Source organism: Mustela putorius, unplaced genomic scaffold, assembly GCF_011764305.1.
Source record: "Mustela putorius furo isolate JIRA1106 unplaced genomic scaffold, ASM1176430v1.1 tig00000095_pilon_pilon_pilon, whole genome shotgun sequence".
Classification (NCBI taxonomy): Eukaryota; Metazoa; Chordata; class Mammalia; order Carnivora; family Mustelidae; genus Mustela; species Mustela putorius.
Genome location: NW_025421280.1, coordinates 31,527,250 through 31,546,827, shown reverse-complemented (window position 1 = coordinate 31,546,827; position 19,578 = coordinate 31,527,250). Strand labels below are relative to the sequence as shown.

The 19,578-nt window shown below is 55.0% G+C and overlaps 1 protein-coding gene across 2 annotated transcripts; it reads right to left on the bottom strand.

Annotated features, from left to right (window-relative positions):
- Positions 1–1,093: 1,093 nt before the first annotated feature.
- On the bottom strand, positions 1,094–18,216 carry PRKACA (protein kinase cAMP-activated catalytic subunit alpha). Of its 2 annotated transcripts, none has more exons than XM_004748241.3 (10): positions 17,955–18,216; positions 10,464–10,525; positions 9,888–10,016; positions 6,743–6,841; positions 5,690–5,772; positions 4,785–4,911; positions 4,588–4,683; positions 4,369–4,491; positions 2,125–2,289; positions 1,094–1,723 (listed from the first exon to the last, which is right to left on the bottom strand). In XM_004748241.3, the coding sequence occupies exons 1-10, from the start codon at positions 17,998–18,000 to the stop codon at positions 1,598–1,600; spliced, it is 1,056 nt and encodes a 351-aa protein (XP_004748298.1). In that variant the 5' UTR covers positions 18,001–18,216; the 3' UTR covers positions 1,094–1,597. The 2 variants fall into 2 exon arrangements, with proteins under 2 accessions (XP_004748298.1, XP_004748300.1); XM_004748243.3 differs by lacking the exon at positions 17,955–18,216 and adding an exon at positions 14,532–14,568.
- Between the last annotated feature and the right edge of the window lie 1,362 nt (positions 18,217–19,578).

The following is a 19,578-nucleotide window of genomic DNA, read 5'->3' as shown; positions in this document are numbered from 1 at the left end:
GGGGGCGCGCCGCAGAGTGGGGACCCCGAGTCCAGGGTCAAAGGGCAGTTTGGCGCCCCCTTCTCCTGCGGGGCGGGGTAGTGGCTGAATTCTGGCCAAACCCGGTTTTACAAGGACTCTAGGCCAGATCCTGATCAGCCTGGACGTTGGGGTCCGAAATTCTCTTTCCAAACCCCTGGGGGTATGTGGGCGGGTGACCGAAGTCGGGAACACTACCGACACTTTTTTTTAAACAAAACTTTATTGGTAATAGTTTTCAAATATGTTTACAACAGCACACTGTTCAAGAGGAAGTCGCGTCCTTCGCAGCACACAGGTTGAATTGCCCCGTGCCCACCCGGGGCCCCACCCCAGGCCTGAGAGCTCCTCCTGGATGGGGAGAAGTTATGAGAGGGACAAATATGGGGATGAATGGGGTGGTTCCCCACTTTTAAGAGAGAAAAAAGCACAAATTGGTGGGAGAGAAAGGGTGATGGACAGCTGACAGCTAAGCAGAGGAGGAGCGCCCAGGATGGGAGGAGAGGGCGGAGGCTGCTGGGTGAATAAAACAGGCAGCCCCTCCCCAGAAACCCTGGCCTTGAACCCGGGGCCAAGAGCGGGAGGAGGGCTTTGCCTTCTTTTGCGGGGGTTGCCTTCCCAACTGAGCAGAGAGGAGGCTGGGCATTAAAATCTAGCTGAGAGTAAAATCAGAGTTTGGGGGTACTGCTGGTGGGAGGAAAGATCTGGGCTTGGGGCTCCCCTTCTATCTTTTTGGGGGACAACTCCTTTTTGGCAGGGAGAGGGCAGCTGCTTTCTAGGTCTTGGCCGAAGCCCAAAGGTGAAGAAAGGTCTGTTGGGACCGAAGGGGACAGGGGCTTACTTACAGGCTTGCCAGGGGAACCCCCAAGGTAGGGGGGAGGTGGACAGAGGAGCAGAGGAGATTAGCAGCTTGGGGCGGAGGTCTGGACCCCAGCTCCTTCCTTTACAAATTCATTCTGCTTCCCAGCCTTGTTAAAATGGATTTGGGAAGGGGGAAGTATGGGAAGGGTAGGGGAAGAAAGTGGGGAGGCACTGGTGGAACTTAAATAAGATTATACTTTTTTTTTTTTTTTTAAATTCTAGCAAGCAGCCCACCCAACAGGTTACTAAAATCTCTCCTTTCCAGGCATGACTGCTCTGAAGAGAAGGCTGGCCTTTCCTTCATTTGCCCTTAGTGGGTGATGCCTGTGGTTTGGGGAGGTGGGGATGGAGTTAAGTTTGGGCCCCTCTTTCCACACCCTGTCCCTGAATACACCAGCAAGACTTGGTCTGACTGGAACATAGATACTCATTTAAAACAGGCAGAAGTGGGCTGGGTCAGGGGCTTCTGGGGAGGGGGAAGGCAAAAGCGGTGGGGAGGGGCAGGAGGGTGAGGGATTGAGGGAGAGCAGCTGGTGTTTCCATTCCTCTGAATATCTGGCTTCTTGCTCCCCCTACCCTGGAGGGTGGGGTGGGGATGAAATTAGATGCAAGGAACTCTGGGGCCTTCTGGCTGTTCAATCCAACCCTCCCACCCCCCCACCAAAAAAAAAAAAAAAAGAGAAAAAGAAAGAAAACCCATGGGGGCACAGGCACACCCCTAAAACTCAGTAAACTCCTTGCCACACTTCTCATTGATGGAGACTCGGATCTCTTCCTCCTCATAGTCGTCAAAATTACTCGTGTCCCCAGGGCCTTTAAACTTTGGTATGAAGGGAGCTTCCACCTGGAGAGGGGTCAAGAACCACTCAGACCTCAGTAGTCAACATAATTATCCTTACAACAATAAATGTAAATGGACTAACATTCATGAGATAATTTACTATGACCCAGGTCTCAGCTTAACATTAGGATGTCAACTCACCTTGATGACCTAAGAATCTCATTATACCTAGCTCGCCAGAGGGATGTCTCATGCTCAAGGTCATAGAGTGGCCAAATGATCCCACTTCTAGACCCCACTGCTCTAAGTCCCCTCAGCTGGACTGGCTCAGAGCCTGTGGCCCATTTTCAGATGTCACTTCCCTTTCCATCTCTCCATCAGTTGCCCTCCCTGGCTCAAGGCCTCCTCTCAAAACCCTCTGCACCTGCTGGGAAGAGGGGCGGCATGGGGAAGAGGTGGCCCACCTTCCTCTGGTAGATGGCGATCCAGTCAGTTGTGGCAAACCACTTGTGGTTCTTGATATCGTTAACCCCATTCTTGAGGTTCCCAAAGCGTTTGGTGAGGTCCACCTGCAGCAGGTTCCGCAGCAGATCCTTCAGGTCAGAGCTGAAGTGGGATGGGAACCGCACCTGGAGAGGGGGTTAACAAGGACAGGGTGGGGGACTTGCCTGGAGTCGAGAAATCCCAGAATGCTGCCTTTGCCACCTAACAGTCCTACTGGGTGGAGAACCTTTAAATTGAATGTGCTTTAGGATCCCATTAAAAAAGCTTGTGTGTGTTGGGGGGTGCCTGGGTGGCTCAGTCAGTTAAGCAACTGCCTTCAGCTCATTTCATGATCCCAAGTTCCTGGGACTGAGCTCCAGGTTGGGCTCCTTGCTCACAGCAGGAGGTCTGCTTCTCCCTTTCCTTCTACCTGCTGCTCCCTCTGCTTGTGCTCTCAATCTCTGTCAAATAAATAAAATCTTGGGGCGCCTGGGTGGCTCAGTGGGTTAAAGCCTTTGCCTTTGGCTCAGGTCATGATCCCAGGGTCCTGGGATCGAGACCCGAATTGGGCTCTCTGCTCAGCGGGGAGTCTGCTTCCCCTTCTCTCTCTGCCTGCCTCTCTGCCTACTTGTGATCTCTTGTCTGTCAAATAAATAAATAAAGACTTAAAAAAAAAAAAAAAAAGCTTGTTGGGGCCATCTGAGAACCTGTGCCTAGCCTGTTCCTCGGCCATGCTGATGCTGTTGGACTGGGGGCCACTTGGGAACTGCTGCTCTAAGGTAAACGCTCCGATGGTTCCCATTTCAGAGAAGAGGAGAGAGGCTCGGATGTGTTGAACAGCTTGTTTAGGGTCACACAGAGGAGTGGGACAAGGGGGCTTTCACCTTGGGTCTGCTGGACTTCAGAACTTGCATTCTTAGCTACTGCTTCCTAAGGCAGCTCTGCCAGGGTCAGGGGACTTCTGAAATATTCATGGTTATGAGAGGAATGACTGTTTTTGTTTCCCCCTCTCTCCCCATAGCTAAGACTCTTTTATTCTTTAAGGCTCACTTCAACTCTTCCAGAAACTTCCCCAGTCTTGTTCACAAGTAGTTACTGGATTTACAGCCGTAAGAACTAAGTTCTAGCACTGGTCTACGTCTTACACACTGTATGACCTTGGCCATGGCCCTTAACCTCTCTGGGCCTGTCCCTGCCTCCAGTTGCACAAGGGAGAGAATACTGCGCAGGGTGCGTGGGAACTGTAAAATGCTACAAAGAAGGGAGTTTTGCTTATTTTCTCTTTCCTCCTCAGAACTGCCTATTTTTTTTTTTCCCCCACTTTGGGCCATTTTCCCTGCAATTTCTTTTCTGCCTGGTGGCACACACCTCGTCTTTCCCTTTTTAGTGACCCCACATTGCAGCTGGTTTCTTTCTCAGAGAGGCAAGTGTCTGGTTCCCCAGTTCTCGTATGGTAAGGTGAAGCTCAGAGGGGCACAGGCACTTGCCCGAGGTTTCAAAGTCAATGGGTGGCTGAGCTGGGACTTGGAGCCAGGTTGACGCCCCCAGGCTGAGCTGGGACCTGCTTCTACTAATTCCCGGGCCAGGTGGAAAGATGGCTGAGTTCTCCCAGCAAGGTGGTGAGCTGAGAGCAGAGGTCGGGTTCCCACCCTGTCCCAAGCCCTTGGGGCCTGTGATGATGCTCTCCAAACCTGAGCTTCATCACTCCTTCCAAGTGCTCGGGTATAGCGAAGGGGGGTGTGTTGTGTGACAGGGAGCACATCTGTGCTCTGTGACAGCTCTGCTGCCCCGACCTGCACTCCGAAGAGTCAGCAAATCTGCATCTGGGAGAGAAGACGTGGGCCGCTTCCCCTAAGTGACCCTGAAGGGCCCCGAGTGGCACCCAGGAGCTGCACATGGTTGCTTTTCTGCTGTGAAACTTGTGAAAACTCATGCTCAGTGGGATGACTGGAGGCAAGCAGAGCTTCCGGTCAGGCAGGGGAGGCGTTTGGGTGGGGCTTGGGGTTCTGGAAGCTCTGGAAATATCAGCAGCATGGGTCCAGGATTAGGTGGGGAGGCTGTGTGAGGTGCTGGCCTGTTAGTGTGGCTGGTGCACCCAGCTTCACTGCTTGGCCTAACTTAATGAACTTCTAGATTGTTCTGACACTATATGCAGGGCTCCACGGTGAGCAGAACTGGTGGGGAACGGTCTGTCTGGGGGCTTAGCCCCCGTATCCAGGCCTCACCTTCCCAGAGACAATCTTCTCATAGATCTGGATGGGCTGGTCAGCGAAGAAGGGCGGGTAGCCAGCGGCCATCTCGTAGATGAGAACCCCTAGGGCCCACCAGTCCACAGCCTTGTTGTAGCCCTAGAGTGAGAGGGGTGTATGGTGTGAGGAGGGCAAGGAGGGGGTGCAGGCAGAGCAGGCCTCAAGGCAGGGGGGGATGGACAGGGAGGTGCCTACTTTGCTCAAGATGATCTCTGGGGCCAGGTACTCAGGGGTCCCGCATAAGGTCCAGGTGCGGCCTTTTACACGCTTGGCGAAACCGAAGTCTGTCACCTGCAGGCACAAGAACGAGCTGTTGCCAGGAAGTGGGGAGGGACAGGGAAGATCCAGCCCAAGGCCACCTGGGTCCGCCCCTTGCCCGTCCTGGTGGGCACCTGGATGTAGCCCTGCTGGTCAATGAGGAGGTTCTCCGGCTTCAGGTCCCGGTAGATGAGGTCAAGTGAGTGCAGGTACTCGAAGGTCAGGACGATCTGGGCCGCGTAGAAGCGGGCATGCGGTTCACTTGTGGGGACAATTGGGGAGAGGACAGGTGAGCGTGGGTGGTTATGCCCAGCATGACCTGCCCACCGCCAAATGATCTAGAGCTGCCCCAAATACATAAGCAGAGCAGACTTCTTCGAACAGGGCCCCACACAGGAAAGAGCTGCATGTCCAGCAACAGAGGAACACAACCAGAGTGTGTGGTAGCTTCGCACACTGGGATCGCACCCACCGCCACCACTGGGACAAGTGATGAATACAGTTAACAACGTGGCTAGATGTCAAGGTGATTATGTGAGCAAGAGAAAAAAGGAACAGAAGAATGTGAACGGTGTGATTTCCATTTATATCCAGTCCAAACCCAGACCAAACACATTTATGGCGTTTGAAACCAGAAAGGACAACTGCTTTCTTCAGGGCGGCAATTTGCCAAGAAAGGGCTTCGAGGGAATTTTCTGGGGTGAAGGAAATGTTTTCTATGGTATTTTGGGTGGTGGTTTCACAAGTGTATGTGACTGTCAAAACACTGAACACCTATAAGTTCTGTTGTATGTAAAGTGCTTATCTATGTAACTAAGGAAAAAGATAGCATGAATTTTATAACTGCCCACTTAAACAGGGAGCCCCAAGTCACTGTGTTACTTCTGTTTTGTGGGGGCTGAGAAACCACAGATTCCTCAGCTCAGAACAACAGGCAACAAGAACCTGGACAGATCTGGAGAGCCCACTTCACACCCCCAGATGACTCGGTCATGTGACAACACCTGTGGGTCCACCTGACCCCACCTGGCCAGCTCACCTGAACCTTCCGATCCGCCGCAGGTGCGAGAACATCTCCCCGCCAGGCACATACTCCATGACCATGTATAAATTCGAGTTGTCCTACGGGAAACAGCGGCGGATCAGGGCCCCATCCGAAAGCCTGGTGCCCTTACGTGGTGGGTGTTCCAAAATAGGGGCACAACAATAATCTTGGCTCCCATATGAAGCCCATTTGGACTTCCAGACGCTGTTCTCCCTGAGCCTTCCCTCTCATTTCCTTCTGCCCCGTGAAGAAGAAGGGGCAGCAGGTATCCTGCTTACAGGCGGTGAAGGTGAGGGCCGGGAGGTGGGGTGTAAGGGGCCCAGCCAGCATGCCTGGGCTGAGGAGAGGACTCCATGGTGCCTCACGTCTGAAACTGTCTTGCCCAAAGCTTGAGGTTACAATTTTGTCACCTGTAAAACGGGCCCAGGATGGGCTACAGAATTTGTGGGGCCCCACAATAAAAATGTGAAGCCCCTTGTTAAAAAAAAATTATGACAGATTTTAAGAAGGTAGCAGCAGAGGTTGAAGCCACATATGGGGGTCTGTCTGGGTCTCAGGCCTTGAATAGCTTTTCCCAGATCTTGTTGTCACAGCTTAGGACAACACCCAAAATAGCTCATGGAGGGCACTCACTTTGTGCTCGGAATGGTCATGCCCACCCCATCAGGTGGGGAGTGTTGTGATCCCCATTTTATAGACAAGGAAACTGAGACTCAGGGCAGGGAGGTCCCGCGCCAGCGTTACACAGCCTGGAAGTGCACAGAACCGGGGTTTGAATCCAGGCTGCATGGGGAGTTTGGGCTGCAGGTGGGTGTCGGGGAGCTGCTTTGGAGGGATGTCAGCCAGGGTCGCAGGCTAGAAGCTGGTGGGCCCAGGAGCTGAACGTGGGGCTACCAGAGTCTAAGGCGGACTCCTGCCCCCAGCAGCCCTCCTCTGGGACTCTCCTTCTTTCTCCTTCAAGGCCTGCCTTGCCCTCGGCCCCCATCCTAGCTCTGGGAGCCCCAAGGCTGTACCACTTAGCAGGGGCTCCGGCCCCCGGGACCCCACCTTGAAGGAGAATTCGAGTTTGACGAGGAACGGAAAGTTGACCGCCTGCAGGATACGCTTCTCATTCAGGGTGTGCTCGATCTGTTTCAGCTTCACTACCTGCAGGGGTGGGAAGGGAGGGCAGAGAGGGTCTGAGAAGTTCCTCTTCCTCCCCCATGCCCAGAAGTAGGGGTACCTGGGCTGGGTCCTTTGAGTGCCCACAGGCTTGGAGGCACAGTGAGGACACACTGAGAAGGCAGAGGCTGCCTGTCCCTGCATGGCAGGTTCAGGGCAAGAACACGTGTCACCAAGCCTCATGGTCCAGAGGGGTCAGAGCATGGTGTGGGAAGCTTGGGGCCTGTGGATACCCAGATAAGAGGCCTGGTAAGGTCAGGGGGATGGGGGAGTCAGAGAAGGCTTCCTGGAGGAAAGGCCAGCTCAGCTGAAACCGAAAAGACAAGCGGGAGTGATACCTAAGAGATGTTTGGAAACACTTTGCCTGCATCCAGAGCACCCTCCCCACAGCCATTCAAACCCCAGGCTCATTCTACCTCAGCTGTCCCCAGCAGGCGCCTCACACATAATGACAAGAGCCCTTGAGGGGCATGTGCTCTGAGCATGGGATTTTGGCAGATACAGAGAAGGGAAGTGACTTGCCCAAGGTCAACCACTGCTAATCCGGGTCAGGCCTGTATGTTGCCTGCAGGCAGGCTGGCCCCTTGGTCAGCTCTGATCTGCTGTGCCACAGGGCTCCTCCTGCTTTGCTCACAGCTGTGAGCTACAGGTCCACACCGGCACTGTCTGGTGAGTCTGTACTACCACGTTTGGATGCTGAGCACCTGAGATGTGGCTAGGTGCCTGGTGAGCTGAGTTTAAAATTTTAAGTTTCTAAAATGAAAAAAAAAAAATTTTTTTTTTTTTAATTTGTCGGAGAGAGAGAGAAGGGAGAGTGCGCGTGCACAAACAGACAGAGTGGCAGGCAGAGGCAGAGAGAGAAGCAGGCTCCCCACTGAGCAAGGAGCCCGATTCGGGACTCGATCCCAGGACCCGGAGATCATGACCTGAGCAGAAGGCAGTGGCCTAACTGACTGAACCACCCAGGTGTCCCTGAAATTTTTTTTTTTCTAAAGATTTTATTTATTTATTTGACAGAGAGAGACATAGCGAGAGAGGGAACACAAGCAGAGGGAGAGGTAGGCAGAGGGAGAAGCAGGCTTCCCACCGACCAGGTAGCCCCATGTGGGGCTCAACCCCAGGACCTTGGGATCATGACCTGAGCCAAAGGCAGAGATGCTTAATGACTGAGCCAGCCAGGAGCCCCTAAAATGAAAATTTGAAAAGGGACATTTGAGGGGCGCCTGGGTGGCTCAGTGGGTTGGGCTGCTGCCTTCGGCTCGGGTCATGATCTCAGGGTCCTGGGATCGAGTCCCGCGTCGGGCTCTCTGCTAAGCAGGGAGCCTGCTTCCCTCTCTCTCTCTCTGCCTGCCTCTCCGACTACTTGTGATTTCTCTCTGTCAAATAAATAAATAAAAAATCTTTAAAATAAATAAATAAATAAATAAAAATAAAAAGGGGACATTTGAGACCAGTTACTCGGTGACATTTAAGCCCGACTGGAACAGTGCGGGCTATGTGAATTTGCTTTTCCAACTTCTCTGCTTTTTCTTGTTTGCTAGTGAAAACTGAACATCTGACCAGAGATGTAAGTGTAAAATACATGCTGGATTCTGAAGACTTAATACAGTAAAAAAAAAAAAAAAAAAGAGAGAGAGAGAGAGAGAGAGAGAGAGAGAGATGTCTCATTAATGGTATTTTTGCACTGGTTACATACATTGAAATTTTAATATTATAAATATACTGGCTTAACTAGAGCACATTTCTGAAATTAATTCTATCTGTTTCTTCTCACTTTTTAAAGGGGGGGATTCTACAAAATTTAAAAGCATATACAGGGCGCCTAGGTGGTTCAGTGGGTTAAAGCCTCTGCCTTCGGCTCAGGTCATGTTCCTGGGGTCCTGGGATCGAGCCCCACATCGGACTCTCTGCTCAGCAGGGAGCCTGCTTCCTCCTCTCTCTCTCTCTGCCTGCCTCTCTGCCTAATTGTGATCTCTGTCAAATAAATAAATCAAATCTTAAAAAAAAAAAATCCAAACCATACACAGCTCATATTACATTTCTATTAAACAGTGCTACCCAACGGTAGTGCCTGGCATAGAGTAGGGTCTCAAAAATATTTACAGAAATAAATGGGCGCCTGGGTGGCTCAGTGGGTTAAGCCGCTGCCTTCGGCTCGGGTCATGATCTCAGGGTCCTGGGATTGAGGCCCGCATCGGGCTCTCTGCTCAGCGGGGAGCCTGCTTCCTCCCCTCTCTCTGCCTGCTTGTGATCTCTCTCTGTCAAATAAATAAATAAAATCTTAAAAAAAAAAAAAAAAAAGAAATAAGGTCTATGGGGTGCCTGGGTGGCTCCGTCAGTTGAGCGTCTGCCTTCGGCTCAGGTCATGATCCCAGGGTCTTGGGACGAAGTCCTGCATTAGGATCCCTGCTCGGTGGAGAGTCTGTTTCTTCCTCTCCCTCTGACCCTCCTACCCACTTTTACCCCCTCTCCCTGTCTTGAATAAATAAATAGCATCTTTAAAAAAAAAAAAAAGTCTGTGTGGGGCACCTGGGTGGCTCAGTTGGTTAAGCCATGATGACTCTGGTCATGATTCCAGAGTCCTGGGATGGAGCCCTGCAGGGAGCCCCACCTTGGGCTCCCTGCTCAGCGGGGAGTCTGCTTCTCCCTCTCCGTCTGCTCCTTCCACTCCCTCACCCCTGCTTGTGCTCTCTCTTGCTATCTCACTAATAAATAAAGTAAAAAGAAAGAAAGAAAGAAAGAAGGAAGGAAGGTCTGTGTAAACACAATACTTTCCCCAGGAAGACTTCTGGCTTCCTTGGTACCGTGTAGGTGTTTGAACCCATGTTCACAGCCTGGACTCCCATGAAAGGCTGGTCTGGAGGGGAAGCTTCATGAAGGCAGCATGGGCGCTTCTGGCCCTTGGGTCTGGCACATTAGGAAGGCTCAGGAAACTGGTGAATGACAGACAGGAAGACTGCTCAGGCAGTGGGAACAGGCTGAAGGAAGGCCTGGTGGGTGGACGGTGGCCCCCGGGATGGGCCGTGCTTACCTTCTGTTTGTCGAGGATCTTCATGGCAAAGTGGTTCCCGGTCTCCTTGTGCTTCACCAGCATCACCCGCCCAAAGGAGCCTGTGCCGAGGGTCTTGATTCGTTCAAACTGATCCAAATGGGCTGTATTCTGTGGAAGAAGGGGTTGCGAGGGTCAGGGACCCTCCCGGAGTGGGGGCAAGGCCAAGGTCCAGGGCCCCCCCTGGGGAGCAGGTGGAGTGATGGCGGGGGGAGGACAGGGGGCGGAAAAACAAGATGGCGAAGGACACATTCCTTAAGGCGGGTGGCAGGGGCCAGATCCGGCCCTGGCCCGGGGCCCAGGAACTGCTGGCAGCTGCATGGGGGGCAGGGGCCACCAGGTGGAAGGGGTGGTGGGGTGGTGGGGTGGAGGTGCGTGGCAGTGGGTGATTGGGTGCCTCCGCCCAGGAGCCCCCACTGGCACCTAGGGGGCAAATGCAGTCAGGTCTGGAGCCCCTCCACAGGGCCCGAAAAATCCTCACCATGTGAGAGGGACATAGCTGGAGGGTAGGGGCCCGTCAGCTCTCCCCTCTTAAGGCTCTGCATCCCAGGTACTTACCTGAGCAGGATTTTCCCATTTTTTAAGAAAATCTTCTTTGGCTTTGGCTAAGAACTCTTTCACTGAAAGGAACAGAGAGAACATTGGTTAGAAACCCCATCTGGTCGGGGTGGGCCGAGGCCATTCCTGGGGAAACGCTCATTTGTGCAAAGTGGGGTGTAGCTGTCTCAGCCCAGAGACTGCCCTTATCCCAGCAGCTTCAGGTACCCCGGCTGAGCTGGAGGGCAGCTTTGGGGGACCCTGATCCGGGCTGGGGCCTGCCTTTACTCGGAGAAGTGGGATACAGACTCAACTCCGTCCCAAATGGGGTGCAAGGTGACTCAGGGGTTACTCTTAGGGGTACAGAGAGTGACGCCCAGGCCAGCCCACCCCCACTCGCTCCAGTTCTGACCGACATTCCACGGCCAGGGCCGACGCCAACCAAGATATTTATAGCCTGGGGATTTGGCTGCTCCTCCAGCCCCTTCTCTGGGGAGGCTGGGCCCTGGGTGGAGGCCTCTGGGGCTCGGGTAGCAAGCGCCCTTGGGGGGCTCAGCTGTTGCCTTGGCCCCCAGCTGGCCCCGTTCCTGCCTTTGCCAGTCCAGGGGAACTTCCTCTGAGCTGGTTCAAGGGGAGCCTTGCCCGATGCCCATACCCTATGGGCCCTTCAGCACCCCACGGTGAACATCACCATCCAGCTAGCAGTGAAGACCTCCTGGCGTACGCGCCTGCTCACTTGGTTCGCCTACCAACTTTCCTTTTATTCATCCTTCCCATTTAAAGCCCTAGGAAACTGAGGCTGGAAAAAAGGCCTTCTTGCCAAAGCCGAGAAGGAGCCCAGTAAAGCAGCTAAGGGCTGGAACACTGGGACAAGATCAAGTTCAAATCCCGGTCTGGTCTCTGATGAGCTGTGCAACCTTAGGCTACTGACCTGACCTCAGTTTTCCTCAACTGGAAAGTGGGGGTAATACTAGTAACGACCTAGTAGGGTGGTTGTGAGGAATGAATGAATTAACCTTGGCAAAAAGGATTGGACAGTGGCTGGTATGGGGTTAATGCCACATCAAATGGCAATTACTGATCTTGTTCTTAAGTACTTAAGAAAATTGAGGTATGAAATACTGGGGGGCGGGTACACTGGCCTCTCAAACTTTAAATGTACAGCCTGGTGGATTCTCACATTACAGACCCATCCTTGTAACTACCCCTGGGGCCAGGCATGCTCTTCAGGGACCCTTCCGGTGTGCCAGTCCTTTGCTGAATGCTCTCTGTGCTTGATTCCTACCGTGATGGGTCAGACCTGCTGTTCCTCTCCTTGTACAGATGGGAAGACTGACCAGGCCCGAAGTGGCCTGCCGGACCTCACTGCCCACAAGACTCAGTGTTTCGCTGCTGCCGGATAGCAGTGCACCAGGGCGGCCCACAGACCGAGCTGTCTTCTGCCTCCTGATGTTCCTGCGACACCTGCTACCCTGAGGGGTTGTGTAGGCTTGCACTCAGGCCTTGTCTGTCACCTGCCTGGACTACCCAGACATACCGCCAGAAATTCCACACAGCCTCAGGGGTGGCTGCCACTCCCACCGTCCCTAAGACTCGCCTCAGTGTTTGGAGGGATGAGCCTTCCATGGGGTTGCAGGAGTGGCAGATGGAGGCGAGACTGTCGGTCAGGAAAACCCTCACATGGGGGACTGGGCAGCCAGGGGGCAGTCAAGGAACGGCCACGAGTCCTAGGCTGGTGCCTGGCTGGGCCTGTCCGCTGCTCGAGATCTCTCTGAGCCTGAGGGCTGCACCAAGTCCAATGCTTTCGCCTGCACAATCTCTTCTGAAGCAGAACACCTTCCTTGAAAACCTCCAAACATACACACTGAATTCTGAATGAAGGTGGTGGGGGAGAGGGTACCCATCACCTTTGGGTACCTTTGCCTGCCCAAGAGGGCGAAGAAAGGGATGTGGGAAGAATCCAGGAAAATGCCTGGTCTTGCTTCCCCGTTTGCTCTCAGCCATTCCTGAGAATTACCATATTCTGCTTTTTCCTGACTCAGTGAGCCTGCCTCTGGCTGTCTGCTGGTTCCCCACTGAGAGGCTCTACGGGAGCCTTGGTCCTAGTACAGCTCTTCTCTAGACTCTCAAAGAACTAAAGGGCCCAGACTGTGTCCCCTCTGGTGCCACTGGCTTGCCAGATTTGGGCACAGTGGGGAAGGGAGGGGATGGTGCCAGGAATGCGCAGATAAAGAGGGATAATAACTGGGGAACCCCAGCCAGGAGCCCCCATACTCACCTCTGCTTCCTACCTCTTCCAGCAGAGGGTGCAATGGGGGGGTGCAGAGGGATAGGGTGATCTGAGACCCATCAAGCCCTGGCCAGGGAGGCTCAGGGTGCTGGCTACGGCTTAGGTACCCAGAAGGTGCGGTGCAGGTAGGCCAGAAAGCGGATAGTCAGGTGGGCCCAGAGGAGCAGCTGCAGCCACAGCTGGAAGGTGGTCTCCGAGTCACTGCCCTGACTACTGCCTGACCCCACATCCATCCCAGGCTGCCCTGAGCTCCCCCTGGAACCTTCCCTTTGCGGGGAAACCAGGAATACGAAAAGCCTCAGAGCTGGCTTCCTCTGGAGGGCCTCAGGGGACCAGGGAGGAGGAGCTGGTTGCCAGGGAAGCATTTAAAGGTGCCCGCTCCCAGCTGGCCAGGGTTCGCAAAGGCCCTCCTTGGCAGAAGGCAGTGGGAAGATTCTCCTGAGGGTGTCCCTTCTGGCTGGCCTGGCTGCCCCAGGGGTGGAGTGCTAAAGCTAACTTCCTGTTCCAGGGACTTCACTGCTCCCAAGACACCAGGTCCTGCCTTCCTCAGTGGGTGCTGAACTACCCAACGGATGACACCGGATGTGCCCAGGGCAGTGCTCACTGGGCAGAGGGGAAGGAGTTAAGGTTCAGGCCTAGGCAGCAGCAAGGGGCTCCCTGGGGGGCCAAAGAAGCCCCAGAGCCCCGTTAATTAGCTGAAAGAGCGGATGGGAGAGAAAGGCATGATTGGGGGGGGGGGGGCAGACACAAGAGCCACCCTATCTCCTCCCCTAAGTGCTCTTTGAATCTGGAGCCCCCAATTCCTGCTGCCCCAAGAGAAAAATGGGTATATCTGGATTTATCTTGCTCCTGTGTGGGGGCAGAGAGGGGACTGACATCGCGGGATGTCCTTGGCCTGTCAAACCTTGTCCTGTGCTTGGCTCTGCTTTCAGCCACAAAAGTCCAACCGGAAACGAAAGACTAAACCTAGGAGTGGGGGGAGGGGGAGGCAGCCTTGACCATCTTCCTCCTTCTTTCCACATCCCAAATAAAGTGGAGGGTCAGTGGAAGCTTCTCTGAAAGTGCCCAGCACCCGTGGCCCCTCCTGACAACAGGAAGTGGCAGAGAAGGGAAACCCAGCCAGCTGCTGGCTTATGAAACCCGCACCCTTGCCATGTCTCCTACGGGGGATGGAGGGGTGGTTCCCAGCCTCCACTCTGGTCTGGATTCTATTTGGGCTAACAGAAGGAACCTCAGACACCCGTCCAAAAGCCAGGGCCACAGCAGGAGGCAGGAGCCCAGCCTCAGACGCTGCGGACAACAAGTCCAGCAACACTCAGCCCTCTGAAACCTGTTTGGGACATGGATGAATGGGACCCCTCTTCTGGACTGGATCACTCCCCAGCCGGACGGACCCCCATTCTGTACTGAACCATCACCCATTATGACCTGGACTCCATCACTGAGCTGAATCAACCCCTAGTCTTAACACATTTAACACACACTGGGCTGGACCACCCCACTGCCTTTGTCTGAGCTGGAACCCCCTGTGCTCATTTTGGCAGCACATATTCTAAAATTGAGCTGGGCCCCACTCTGGGTGGATCGTCCCCCCTTGGCTGAACAGGGCCGCCCATACATCTTCTTTTCCCCAGGCCCCCAGGCTCAGGGTGGTTAGTCAGGGAGGGGTTTCTAGGGCCAGCCAAGGGTCTACAGACTCTTCCTCTTTACCTATTCCTGAAACTCCACTGTAGCCCTTCCCTGGCTTGAGGGGCATAGAGTGCCTGGGAAGTTGCTATAGTAACAGGGCTCATCCTCACCATCGTTGGGGTTGGAAGCCATCACTCAGTCTTCCTCTCAGGGCACCAGGACTACGGTGGCTGGGAAGGCTCATGAGACCTGCTGTACCAGCTTGGCTGCCCCATCCCCAATACTGTCTGTAAGAGGAGGTAGGGAGTTGTGGGGTGGTGGGAGGAAGGAAAACCCAACTTAGGGACCAGTGGGTGCAGCGGAGGGATAGACAGGACCCTCAAGGTTCTGGAGGCCTTCCTGGGCTAAGGGAAAAGCTGACTCGGCAGGACCCTCTTGGGCACCCATACAACTGCCAGTGCACAGAAGGCACTTGCTGCTCTGAGATAGGCTTCTGTGGGATGTCAGAGGGCCGCCATTCTTCCCATCCAGGGGCCTCTTGGGGCCACTTCTCCCAGAGCCTGGATCTGCTTGTCCCTGGGACCTGGAGGGGAATCGGGGGGTTCCCTCTTGCCAGCCCCACCCCTTCTGTGGGCCAGCTCCCAGGGGTGCCTTTGGCCAGGGCCAGCCAAGGCCTGAGCTCCACTTGGCCGCCTGTCCCTGGGCCTCTTGGGAAGCCTTCTCTTAGTTCTCCAGCTTCCTCAGAGCCCACGGCTTGGTCTTTTTAATATGCTCCTTAGCATCTTCCCCGGACCCCTACCAATGGCTTTGGCATCTTTGGGTTACGATGTCTCCCACCCCACCTCAGGGCTTGTTCTAGATCCCTGCTCTTCTGGGAGGAAACTGACACCGTCTCCTGCCATGGAGACAGGAGCCTGGGGGGCTGAGGGATGTCTGACTGGTGCCTCCTATGGCTTGGGCATTTTCCTGACCCAGGTCAGGCTAGCAACTGGCAGATGAAATTCAGGTGCCCCCTACAGGCTGGCCTGGCTACTGCCCCCGCCCCCACCCCCACTGCACCCTGGTGACAAGAGGGCATATTTTGTCTAATTTCATTCTTTTGGACTCAGAGCCTCACAGCAAAAAGGGGCTTCCTTTCTCATCCTATTTCCTTTTCTAAGAGCCCCTATAAGCCTCTGGAAGGACGTACAGCTTGGGGGCATTTCCTAAAGTGTGACATGGGTCCCCCTGGCAGGGCACAGAATGATTTTAGGAAGTTTCACTTTTCCAGTTTGAATTTTAATGTGTACCAGAGAGAACATGACCAGCGGAACAATCTCCTGATTTCATTTATATTATTGCTTAGGACAGATCAAACTTTACATATGAACCAAAGTGGGTCAAAACTTTATTATTTTAAATTAAGAAAATATAAGTGAATAGAATAAAAATCAAGGAGGCAGCTTGAGAATGTCTGGGTCTGGAAATTCTGGGGTCTAGGAAGTTAGCTGATAAGCGGATCTGGATGCAAATCCTGCGTCTTTGACATCATCTATGTCAAACTCAAGACAGCGTGTTTGGAAAATTTGGAGAAAACTGTTATGAGAATCATTCCAGCGGATCGATCTACGGAGACCATTTAGCCTGGCACATCCTAGATGCCTAGTAAACAGTAGCTCTGTTTCATCATGAGAGTCCACTTCTGGGTGTCTGGCCTGCCTGCTCTCCTAGTGAATTAGTGGTTCCTTCCAGAGCCTCTCTGATCCTCCGGAATCCTTTTCCCGGTGCGGCTCTCTGCCCCACTATGCATGTGTTTGATATGCCTTGAAAGTTTTCCAGGACAATGTCATCTCCCCAACTTTCAACTGAGCTTCCGCAGTATATAACAATTTGCCTCCACCTTCTACCTCCCGGCCAGCCTCACCTGCTGGGGGCTCCAGCCCCTCCCCCTCTGCCTAGTACCCTCCCCGCTCATGCCCAGACCTTTTTTGGTCACTACCCACCTGCTCCTCTGTCATCAAGTGCTCAGCTACAGGCACTTGCCTCCCTGTCCCCCGCCCATCGGTGACATGTTAGGCCTTTCCATGGCGGCTTGGTGATTCTGAGTTCTGTCATTTGAATCCGTGTGGAAATAAAGTTCCCTGGGTTTTGTGCCTGCATCCTTCTGGGACGGGGCATTCAAAGAACTCAGATGCTGGGGTCTGAGATCAGAAATTGGGAAGGGCGTATTTGGACACGGCCTCTCTTTCAGCTCTATTTCTGGGTAACTGGAAGGGGGTCCTACCTCAGGTCCAGCTATAGGTCTGGAGTGATGACAATTTAAGAGCTGGGAGAACTGAGGAAGGAAGGCGCTGAGGCCATTTCTGAAGGCATTTCCAGATACAGAGTCTCTCTGGCTGGAAAAGGCCAACACCAACATAATTTGGGGGCTGAGGGGGAAACAGGCCTCTCTCTGGCTGAGCCCTGGGAATGATCAGAATCTATTTGTCCCTTGGCAAAGCAAGTCATTAGATGTCAGTTGCTACTCTCTCCAACTGTCATGCATCAAGTCCCCTCTGTCACCATCCCAGCTCAAGTTGAATGAGCCCTGCTAAACCCAGACACTTCATACCCCACTTTTCATCCTGGGCCAGGAGAGGGTGAAGAAGCCCTGGGGACTGCGTGAATGACAGAGCCTCAGTTGTGAAACGACCATTTATTTAGGGGCACTTCAAGAAGCCTAGGGCTCACTGCATATCAGGAGATGGGAAGGAGCTCTGTTGCCGCCCCCCTCACCCCCCTCCCCAAACCCAGGAAAGAAGATGCAACAAATCCCAGCAAGACGGGCTCAAACTTGGCTTTGGAAGCACTGAAGCAGTTCTCTAGGTTCATAAACAGTCTGCTACCTCAGTCAGGGACAGACGCTTGCTTGGAGGAGGGAACACAGGCAGAGAAGCAGAGTGACTGAGTGACAGGATGAGAGAGGGGCAGAGGGACCCAGAAAGATCCTGTCCCCCATGCCAAGTGACACAGAAGGGAAAAACAATGCTGGAGGTGGCTCTGGGAAATGCTTAAGGGGGGCAGCGTGGGTTTGGAGGGGGGCTGTGATAAGGTGAAAAGGGGAAGGGCAGGAGAAAGATGGCGGGGGCTGGAGGGGGGAGGGGTGTGGTCACTAAGTGGCCAAGGTCCCTGCGGGGTGGGGGCAGACCCTATAGCACTCCCAAGCTGGCATAAAGCTGGGTTGGGGTCTGGCAGTGAGTTCCATCAGTGGGTGAGGTGAGTGAGGAAGTGGAGGGATTAGAATCTAGGAAGAGGGGGCAGGAAAGGAGGGGGTGGGGTGGTGACAAGGCCCCATGTGGGGCCCCAGCGGTCATACGTGTCTTGGTTGGCAGTGACAGCTGGGTGGGGGGGGCACAGTCTTTGCAGTGGGGGGTGGCCTTTGGCAAGGGGGCCCCTACGGGGGTCTTCTGCGGGCCCTGGGACCAAACCTTGGACAGGCAGGGGTAAGGGGAGCTGGGAGGGGATGAGCAAAGAGAAATAGAGGGGGGCGCGTAGGGGGAGGGGCCAGGCGGTGATGGACAGGCCGGGGGTTGGCAGCGCGGGGCCGGGATCGGGGTCATGGCCCGGGCACTCACCGCTCTCCTGCTCGCTGCCCTTCTTGGCGGCTGCGGCGTTGCCCATCGCGGCGACGGCGGCCGGGGCCGGTCCCGGAGCTGCGGCGCGGCGGGTGCTGGCGGCGGCCGGCGGCCCAGGAGCGCGCTGGGCGGCGGCGGCGGCCCCTCGGGTTGGCTGCGCTGGCTGCGGCGCCGCGACCCCCGCCCAGCCCCTGCTTCCCGCGTCTCTCCGCGCCCGCCCGCCCGGGAACCTCAGCCCAAGTCCGCTGCTGCTGTCCGTGACGCCCCCGCAGCCCGCCGCTCATTGGCCTAGGCCGTCCTGAGTGACGGCGCCACGCCGCCACCCATTGGTCCTCCTCAATCCTCCCGAGCTGCGATAGGCCCTCGGTTCCGTGACGCGCGCCGCGGACGCCCGGCCACTCGCGAGCTCGCGAGGCCTCAGCTGGGCGGGCCGGCGCACCTGACTGGCTAAGATTCGCGACAGGGCCCGTGGCCCGCCCAGCGAGGCCGCCAATTGGCGGAGGCGCGCTGTCCGGCAAACCCCCCGCAGAACATTCAGTGTCAATCCCGGGGTGAGAGGGCGGGGCGGAGATGCTGCCTACTGCTCGGGCCGGCCGGGCGGGGCGGCAGAAGCTGGCGGGTGGCCGCGCAGCGCTCCGAGGCCCAGGAGGCGGTCCAGGCGGGCGCCCGCCTGGCCCCGTACGCGCCGCAGTCCCCCGCCTCCGCTCAGTGCGGCAGCGGCCGCCGGCCAGCCAAGGTTGGCGCCAGGGCCTCCCCACCACCCTCCCGGCGCAGCCGCCGTCCACCTGCCAGTGGGGGAGGGGCGCGGCGGGCGCCTCGGGTCAGAGGTCGCCAGGCCGCCGGCAATCGTCATTCATAAGGCCTGACGCAGGACAGCAGAGTCCAGGCCGAGGAGCCTTCTAGGTCTCCTCCAACCACAGCCAGTTTCAGGAGGATGCTGCGCCCAGGGAGTAAAGGGTGGTTGGCAGGGGGCTCTATGCCATCCCTTTGCCGGGGACCTATCCTGGGTTTGTGCGCGTCAGTAGTAGGAGCTGGCACTTGTTAAATACATTGCACCACACTCCTATCACGGAGGTACTATTATCATCACTCCCATTTTACAGATGAGGAATCTGGGGCACAGCCAGGCTGAGGATGCCTTTCAGGCAACACGAAGGGAAGCTGCCCTCCCCGAGCAATAAGATGACTCTTTTTTCTGGGTGTCCTTTTTTCATTTTTAAAGAATTTATGTAATCTCTACATCTAATGTTGTGCTCCAATTTACAACCGGGAGATCGAGTCCCATGCTCCACGCAGAGCCAGCCAGGTGCCCCTGGGTGCCCTTTGATTATTTTATTTATTTAAAAGATTTTATTTATTTATTTGACAGAGATCACAAGTAGGCAGAGAGGCAGGCAGAGAGAGAGAGAGAGAGGAGGAAGCAGGCTCCCTGCTAAGCAGAGAGCCCAATGTGGGGTTCGATCCCAGGACTCTGGAATCATGACCTGAGCCGAAGGCAGAGGCTTTAACCCACTGAGCCACCCAGGCGCCCCGGGTGCCCTTTTAAAACACAGCCTGAGGCCACGCTACTGACATTTGGGGCAGGGTAATTCTTTGTTGGGGGTGAGGGAGGGGCCTGTGTGTG